Source organism: Hylaeus volcanicus, unplaced genomic scaffold (assembly GCF_026283585.1).
Source record: "Hylaeus volcanicus isolate JK05 unplaced genomic scaffold, UHH_iyHylVolc1.0_haploid 12237, whole genome shotgun sequence".
In the NCBI taxonomy this organism is placed as follows: domain Eukaryota; kingdom Metazoa; phylum Arthropoda; class Insecta; order Hymenoptera; family Colletidae; genus Hylaeus; species Hylaeus volcanicus.
Genome location: NW_026533172.1, coordinates 339,766 through 348,666, shown reverse-complemented (window position 1 = coordinate 348,666; position 8,901 = coordinate 339,766). Strand labels below are relative to the sequence as shown.

General features: G+C 32.9%; 1 protein-coding gene across 3 annotated transcripts in view; it reads left to right on the top strand.

The window, feature by feature from the left end:
• Positions 1 to 4,703, top strand: part of LOC128884112 (ribosome quality control complex subunit NEMF-like) — an 8,437-nt gene extending 3,734 nt beyond the window's left edge. For 2 of the 3 annotated variants that reach the window (XM_054137191.1, XM_054137192.1), the window contains exons 8-21: positions 245 to 359; positions 417 to 692; positions 767 to 852; positions 905 to 989; positions 1,059 to 1,158; positions 1,221 to 1,261; positions 1,365 to 1,496; positions 1,563 to 1,949; positions 1,999 to 2,046; positions 2,111 to 2,164; positions 2,218 to 2,325; positions 2,431 to 2,526; positions 2,581 to 2,667; positions 2,944 to 4,703. In XM_054137191.1, coding sequence (XP_053993166.1) covers positions 245 to 359; positions 417 to 692; positions 767 to 852; positions 905 to 989; positions 1,059 to 1,158; positions 1,221 to 1,261; positions 1,365 to 1,496; positions 1,563 to 1,949; positions 1,999 to 2,046; positions 2,111 to 2,164; positions 2,218 to 2,325; positions 2,431 to 2,526; positions 2,581 to 2,667; positions 2,944 to 3,036 — 1,708 coding nt within the window. In that variant the 3' untranslated portion in view covers positions 3,037 to 4,703. The remainder of the gene's footprint in view (positions 1 to 244; positions 360 to 416; positions 693 to 766; positions 853 to 904; positions 990 to 1,058; positions 1,159 to 1,220; positions 1,262 to 1,364; positions 1,497 to 1,562; positions 1,950 to 1,998; positions 2,047 to 2,110; positions 2,165 to 2,217; positions 2,326 to 2,430; positions 2,527 to 2,580; positions 2,668 to 2,943) is intronic. The other variant, XR_008459244.1, reaches the window with a different exon arrangement.
• The last annotated feature ends 4,198 nt before the right edge of the window (positions 4,704 to 8,901 follow it).

Genomic DNA, 8,901 nt, shown 5'->3' with positions numbered 1-8,901 from the left:
GTAGAAGCGTTACTGTACTGTAGAAGCGTTACTGTACTGTAGAAGCGGGACGTGAACGTAGAAGCGTTAATATGCACTAAAGACGAAACGCTTTTTTACTTCTCTAGTGTGTATAGTGGTTTTTTTTCCCGTTATTGTGTGTTTTTTTTTCAATATACATTTTGTTCTGTTGATGCGTGTGGTGATTATGTTTTGTTTCTTTTAAGAATTTGTATACTGCCTCTATTTCATAGTGTGACTGTAGATATGCAGGTTTATTAGAAAAGAATGCAGTCGCTGCGGATCAATGTTTGACAATGATACAGGCTGCTCTGAGTACAGGTGTTTCATGGAGGGAACTAAAGCACCACGTCGAGCTCGTACGTTTTTGCGGTTTCAATACACAAAAAATTCTTTGTTTTTTCTATATTTGTTAGGAAAAAAAAAAGGAACACCCCTTAGCTTCTTTAATACACCAAATGGACTTTGAGAACAACACACTGACTCTTCTTCTATCTTCTTGTGATGAAGCGGACCTTCTTTCAGACACTTTTGTTATTCCAGTACCAGTAGATATACGTCTTTCCTTATATCAAAACATAACGGAGTTGCATCAAAATCGAAAGCAAATGTTGGCTAAAGTTGAACGTACGCAGCACGCTGTTGTGGTAGCGGTGGAGGCAGCTAACAGAGGAGCCGAAAAAAAAAGCAAAGTATGCGCAAGAAAATCATAAGCCAAATTTCAACTCGTCAAGTTTACATGTGTTTTTGTGTGTCATACGAGTAGAATGAGATGCTTGTGGGTAGTAAGACGCGTATATCAAATGGGCTTTGTCGATTGCGAAAGACGTTCTGGTTTGAGAAATTCAACTGGTAGTTTCAATTGATTGTAGTTTTATGGTCAACCTGATGTGCATATGGTTAGGTTTATTACTTCAGAAGGTTTTCTTGTGATAGCCGGAAGAGATGCGACTCAAAATGATATGTTATATAAACGTTATTTAGAAAAAGTATTTCAATTTCTCTTTTGTTTTTATTTTAATGAATAATGGAATGGTGATATACTTTTAACTGTCTAGAATGATATTTTCGTTCACGCCGACGCACATGGTTCACCAGCCTGCATTATAAAAAATCCTCAAAATAAAACAATTCCTCTCCTTGCTCTACAAGAAGCCGGTAATCCTCGCTCACTATTCACACGATTTTAGGTTGCTTTCTTTTCTTTTTTTCATGTGTAGGTCGTATGAGTGTTTGTCGTAGTTCTTGTTGGAAGACAAAAGTGAGGCCTATATTTAATTTTCTACTTTAGCATACTCTTCTAAAAATAAAAAAGAAACAGTTTTGTTTTAATGTATGAATTTTCTTTTCTGCATGATTGGTAGCTTATGACAAGATCATGGTGGGTGTACCCGTTTCAAGTCTCAAAAACAGCACCAACGGGTGAATATATTATGTCCGGGTCTTTTATAATTCGAGGAAAAAAAAATATGCTACCTCCTGAAAAACTTGAGATGGTAATTGGGATGCTTATAAGATTTGAATGTATAGCGTTGAATATGTTTTTTCTGAAAAAATTAAAGGGATTAGGTATTTTATTTGTGTTGGGTGAAGATTTGTTATCGGAGGGTGTCAAGGATTGGGACACACCTGTGAATGATAATAAAAACGAAAATCCACTACGTTTTCACATCGAACTTCAATTACCCTCCCAAGTTCATCAACATGAAATTATTAAAGAATTGGAAAAAGAAGACGAAGCATTAAAATTACAGCAAGAAGAACAATACAAGAAAAGACAAGAGAAAAATGAAAAACGTAGTTTACATTGTAAAGCGTCAGTAGAATCATGTCAGGAAAGAAAGCAGTGTGATACTTTACAAAAAGAACCTATTTCCTCCGTATGTCCTACACTTATTCGAGGGAAAAAATCAAAATTAAAACGTGTGAAAGAAAAATATAACGATCAAGTAAAAAAAATTTTTTTTTTTTTTTAAATAAGTCTGAGAACTTTTTAAGGAACCTGAGGAACGCGATTTACGTATGAAACTTTTGGGTTCAAAACCAGTAATGTGTTTTCCTTTCTATAATGAGTTTTAAAAAAAAATGTTGTTCTTATCTGGAACATTAGATGAAAGAATTTTCGAAATGCTCATTGGAAGAAAATTGTTCTACAACTATTCAAGTAATTTGTGTACTACAAAGAAATTATGAATGGTTAATTGAATAAATGGCTAGACAAAAGACTGTCATACGACACTTATAACGACAAGTGGGAGCCGTCACCAAAACATTCCTGCGACAGTGTCCAACGCACCTTTACCTCTTGCCTCTTCCGTTCCAATGGTAAACATTTGTCAGAAGTTTTTGTACTCACTGCGTATTTCTATCACTGTTTCTTTCTTGTAATATTTCTCTCTCGGTCGCTCTCTTTCTAAAAAAATTGGTTAGTTAACTTGTGAGTTACAACGATTTACAAAACAACCACAAGAATATTTCACGCTCGTTTGTGCCGTTCCCGTTTGCGCTCCTTGGACTACATTACAGGTATTATCCTTACTATTGTGAATTATGTGACATGTTGTTGTGTTTTGTATCAAGTCGTATAAGTACAAAGTGAAGCTTGTTCCAGGTCATTTAAAAAAAGGGCAAGCTGGAACTCAAATTTTACGCCATTTTGTCACTCAGGTGTGTTTGTATAGTGTTTTGAAAGTAGCTTTCGATAAGCATTCTGTCTTCTTATACAAAGTGAAACTTGACACTTCATAGACAAAGTTTTCTTATGCTTTCTACTACATGTTTACTTTCTTTTTAATGAGTTTTACACTTTATTCATTTACCCGTTTTCTTTTTGTTTATTTTTTTTTTTATGAAATGTCAATTTTTTTTTAAAGTTATTGTTGATCTTTCCTAAATATGTTTGTTTTGCATTACCCAATGTTTCTCAACAAGATATTCTTTTAGACGACCAGTGGTGTTGAAAAAGAGTTAATTCGTTGTATTCCTTTGAACGATATGAATCAAGCGTTATCATCCAATGTTCGAATCGTGTATTAAAATTTTTTCGCCTTTCCTTTAAAACAAGATTTCTTTAGTTAAAAAAGAATGCAGTCTGTTATCAAAAATCATTGGTTGCTGTTCTTTTTTTTTTTTCTGAAAAAAAAAAAAAATGAAGAAAACGTACAATTTTTCCACTTTACCTAACCTGCACGTGCTTTATTACTTTGCCAAGTAAAAAAAAGTATATCAAGCGCAGTCAAGGTTTCCATGAAAAGAAAAAAAAATGATATTTAAAAAAACAAATTTTGAATTCATCTATTTAGTTTAAAATTTTATTAAACCCATGTGGTAATGATTGGTAATAGAACAAGTCGCTAACAAATAACATTCAATTGCTCTTGTAACCTAAAATAAAAATTCTATTTTTTAGGTTGAAAGTTTTACTAAGGAATAAATAAGTATCCTTTTTAAAAGTGACCACGGTGTGCAAGAAATTGTATTACGATGGGGAACAAATGTTGCAAGTCTAAGAACATCCGCGCAGCTCAAGTACGATATGCGAAGGAGAATATGCCGAAAGACCAGGGAAGTCAAGAAGAATTGAAAAGCGAGATTGAAGAAAAAGAGCATCAAGAAATGAAAGAGATACTCAACGATTTGCAGCAGGAATTGGAGGAACACAAAAAAATACTGAAAAAACAAAACGAAAATTTCATTTCTCAGACAAAAAATGAAACCCATGCAATGGATAAATTACTTAACCAGCTTGAATCTAATGAAAACGAACTTGTAACTTATGAGAAATGTTTAAGAGTGACAGAAAATAATTATCAGGAATTGAAACAAAAACTAGATACGCTTATTTTAAAGTTGAATTCAAGTGGCCAGACGGAAACTGCTTTACAGGAATTCAAAAAGGAATTTCAAAATGACTGGAATTCTCTTGACAAACGTTCAACGGAAGAACGAAACCGACTTGTAGCGCAAATGGAAAGGTTTGATTCTGAACAAAACGTTATTAAAAGCCAGATTGAGAGCCTTCGTGAAATGATAGCCCAATTAAAAAGCACTAACTTCCCGCAGCGTAGTGAAAAACAACTTTCTTTTCAAACGACACAACCAAAAAATCGTCTGACAACGCGTCAGAAAAATAATCATGGTGTAGTTCCTTTAACATCAAATCCACAAGCGTTTGAGTGTCATCTTGATGAAGAAATAAGTCAATGGTACAAAACAACTAAAAATAATCTAACAGCTTGTTATGGAGCGTTTTGTGACTCTGACAAAGCTTCCCTTCATCGTATTCAAAAATTTTCATCAAAAGGATCACTTCAATATATATGTTTACAAAATCCTTATCATGATAAATATAAATGTCACATTTGCCGTCATATCGACTTGAGCGATATTCCCGCGTTACCTTAATACATTTCATTTCTTTAAAAAATACTTTAAATAGACACCATCACTTTTCATATCTTTCATTCTTTTTTGAATAGAACATTGCTGTAAACCATTCACTTTAAAATTCACATTAGATTTTATAAAATACTTTTTTTCTTTACCACAGTCAATTGTTTGAATAAACGTTTATGTGTTTTTTTTTTAATTTGATCATTTCAATCATTACGTCGTTATTTTTTTTTTTTTTATGACTGTTTTCTTTTCCCTTGAAACCTTTCGTTTTTTAACTGTTCTTTTTTCAGAGCTGTCACATACGCTAATGAAGAATGGCAACTTTTTTTTTTTCAAGAACATTCAAGCTTGCTTTACTGCGTGACACGCTTTATTCTTTTGTGAAAAGCAATGCTATTTAGCTAGTCCATCGTACCACTCGATAGTTTTCTCTATCTTGTTTCATTTCTTTTTTGTGCTCAAAATACTCGAAAAAAAGAAACAATGGTACTTACAGGTCAACTATACTTTACATGTTTTTTGAAGAAAAAAATAGTAACATAGGCGCATGGCTTTTTCGAACAAAAATGTAATGCATACTTGAATCGAAATGAGAAGAAATTAAAACTTATGCTCTTCCGAATATACATTAGCATTATAGAGAAAAGCATCATCGAGTACCTGTAGCGGGGCCGTTTTGTTACCATGTACGTGAAGCGGGGCCGTTTTGTTACCATGTACGTGAAGCGGAGCCGTTTTGTTACCGGTACCTGTAGCGGGGCCGTTTTGTTACCATGTACGTGAAGCGGGGCCGTTTTGTTACCATGTACGTGAAGCGGGGCCGTTTTGTTACCATGTACGTGAAGCGGGGCCGTTTTGTTACCGGTACCTGTAGCGGGGCCGTTTTGTTACCGGTACCTGTAGCGGGGCCGTTTTGTTACCATGTACGTGAAGCGGGACCGTTTTGTTACCGGTACGTGAAGCGGGGCCGTTTTGTTACCGGTACGTGAAGCGGGGCCGTTTTGTTACCGGTACGTGAAGCGGGGCCGTTTTGTTACGTGTGTGGCCGCCATCAGCAGGTACACGGTTTCTATCAGATAGTAAAACACATCCTTTAATGTTTGTTTTACTCTTTTTTTTAACGCGCGAAATGTCTACTTGTACGTCATGTAAGACCGTGTCTTTTGTTTAAAAATGTTTACAATTTAAATTTTTTCAACCACTGAAAAGCAGTATGACATAATGGTTCAAGCGTGCTGTGTATGCAAGCCGAGAGTGGTGACATTAATGGTCTACATAAGGATTGGTGTTGTGATCAATATGAGACTGATAATACTTTAAAGTATTAAGAAATTTTACAGTAGCTTTTGTATTTTGCACGTAGGATTTGCCTTGCCATATAAGAATAATAGAGCAGGGAGAAGATCCATCTTCAACATTTTGTCGCGACGTATCTAAAAAGATAGCATGCTGTCGATAATAGTTGCCAAAAGGTGTTTCAATAAGAGCACGTGTAGAAGAGTAACAAAAAGATTCCATTTGAATAAGAATTTGTGGTTGCATAGTAACATTATGATGAGTGAATTTTTGTAAATCCGACATGGAAAGGGTGACCTGAGACAAATGAACGGACACTTGTTGAATGGCATCGGTTGGACTACGAAAATTTTGTGTGATATACATATGATGGTATTCAACATTGGCGTAAGGAGATTTCTTGTACGCTTGATAAACCTCCTCCGCATTCAATTGAGATGTTAGCATCATTGTACAATGTTCAGTGATTTTTCCTTTAATAATTCGAGTGAAACGTGAAGGTTTGATATCACATGATTTGAAAAGATATTCAAAACTGATATCAATGGATGACATTTTTAAAGACCTCGTAGCATCCGTTGTATTAGGGCTATAAAAACATGTGGTGAATAAAACGCCTTGTAACGCTTTTTTAAGAGAAAGACTCCATTGAATTTTTTTCACATTTTTGTCAAATGTATAATGAAAAGAATAATTAGGAGGAGGAATAGGTAATTCATTATAAGATTGTATCACTAGCAGCATATTATTTTGTACATTATTAACTTTGTAACAATTGGATACCTCAATGCGAGAAAAAATACGATAAAAACCATTAGAACATAAACATAAAAGACTGGATGAATAATGGTCTAAAGTTGCCGTGGTTAAAAATGTTTCTTGTGAATTGGAATTAGGATTAGAACAAGAATCTAAACGATAAATACTTTCTTCATTAAGTTTATTAAATTGAATGGTTCTTTTCAATTCATTTGACACAGTTAAAGATGATTTTTCATGAATGCCTTCTCCTATTTCTAAATTGCAAGGTAATGTTTCAATTTCTTTATAATAATAAAGTAAATCAGAAACGGAAAATTGAAAAGCTGGAGAATGTGTTGAGTGAAACACAGCAAGAAAGGGACTATTCACAACAACAACACTACTACTACTTGCTGCAAAATCTAATTTAATAATGGATTGTGAAAATAAATGAGCTTCCAAAAGGGGTATTTTTTCTTTAAAAAAAAATGTAATATAATACTCTTCTTGATTGTTATGTTTTTGAAGAAAAAGAGGTAAAGAATCATTTGAATTGGAGTCATTTAAAATTGTTTTTTTAACAGATAAAAATTTGGCTCTTAAAATTTCGAGTTCTAATAAAGATAAATAAATACATTGGTATTGCTGTAATGCATTATTCTTTAATGCTAATGTATATTCCGCAGCAAAATAACTTATAGGTATCCAATTCCAATATATCAAAATTTTTGCTTGCATAAAAGATTGAATTTTCGTAAAACTTACTGATGGATCTGCGGAACGAAAACATATATACTGAAGCATTTTTTTATTAAAAACATGAATTTTCGCATTCATACGGTTTTCATTGTTGAGTAATACATACGGTTTCGAAAAAGATAAGACATTATGTAAAATGGGTTCATAAACGTATGTCATTGGTAACAATTTTTTACCATTGTTTTTATGAAAAAATATCCAAACACAGGTATGATCATTCAATTGATAATGTATTGAAACTGTATCACTTGTTAAGATATCCCTTCTTGAAAAATAATGTAAATCACAGGATTCCATGACATGAAAAATATTGATTTCAGAAGGTACAGCTGGAATTTGAAATACTTCACGTTTTTTTATAATGACTTGTTGTGATTTTAAAAAAAAGGCATGATTGCTTTCTTCTCTTAAACTTGACGATTCCAAATTATAAGGTGTATTAGTTGGTTTCCAATCTTTCGTTTTACTACGAATTTGACTTTTGGTTATCACTGAACATTTCGTTTCGTTAAAAGGGATTTTAATCATACGTTCAGGTGTTACACTAGCATCTTCTTGTAAATTATTGATAGAATAAGACGGTAAATTGTTGTTAACATTATTCATACAATGAAGCATATAATCATCAGTGTCCATATTAAACCGACCTAAAAAGTCTTTGAAATCACTCTGTGCTGTCGTAAACCCCATCCCTACATTATATTTTCGCATGGACAAGGTTTGATGAAAGCTTAAAAGTGAGTGACAATTCATTTCACAATTATCAAAACAAAACGCAGGTGTACATGCACGAAAACCACTCATTCTTTTGTCGTCACAAAAAAAATGAAGCGGCTCAATAGGAAAAGATGTTTCCCTTTGAATTAAATGTTTTATATCATTACAATTCCATTTCACGCTTATTATAGATTTATGCGTATCAAAACGTTCATTCAAAAATTGATGTGAAGTCACACTGGAAAGGTAACCTTGTTCTTCAATAGTAAATCGTTCCACTGATTTGTCAAAAGGTAATCTTAATTGTATTAAATAATCACGACATTCCAGTGTCGGATTCCATTCAAAAAACCGTAAATAAAAATCAGGTGACATATAAAAACAATTTTTGTTATTTAATTGAAATCCATGAAAATAAATTTTACCCGTCTGGCTATTAAAAGTGTTATATTTATTGATGATATTTATCGAAAACAAATAAATCGTATTTTGACGAAACTTTCGCATAAGTGAACTTTGGCTGAAAGAATTCTTAGCATTGTTGGTTGTACAAAACATGAAAATTTTACGTTCACATAAATACTCTTCTGATAAATTGACTTGAATCATAAACTTGTTTGGATCGTCTCTTGTTTGTCTGACATCCCCCAAAATTCTTTGAAAAGTTGAAAAGAAGAAAAAAAATAATAAATAATAAAGATAATTCAATAGTACCATTATCAACAAGAGGATATATTTTTTTTTTTAAGCTTAAACTTTTAAAAAAAAAACGACACTGGTTTTTTTATTCATAGAACTGTTTTACGTCAATGCTACCAAATTGTTGGTTTTCATAAACTACATGCATCATTATTTTCTTTTTTTTTTTCTCTCTTTGTGTTTTTAAAAAAAAATGTTATCAAGTAACAATTTGACATTTTTCAAAAAAAAAAATAGTGCATTATTGCTTTACTGATTTTTCAAGTATCCTTTTTCTTTTCGAGGTTCAACGAC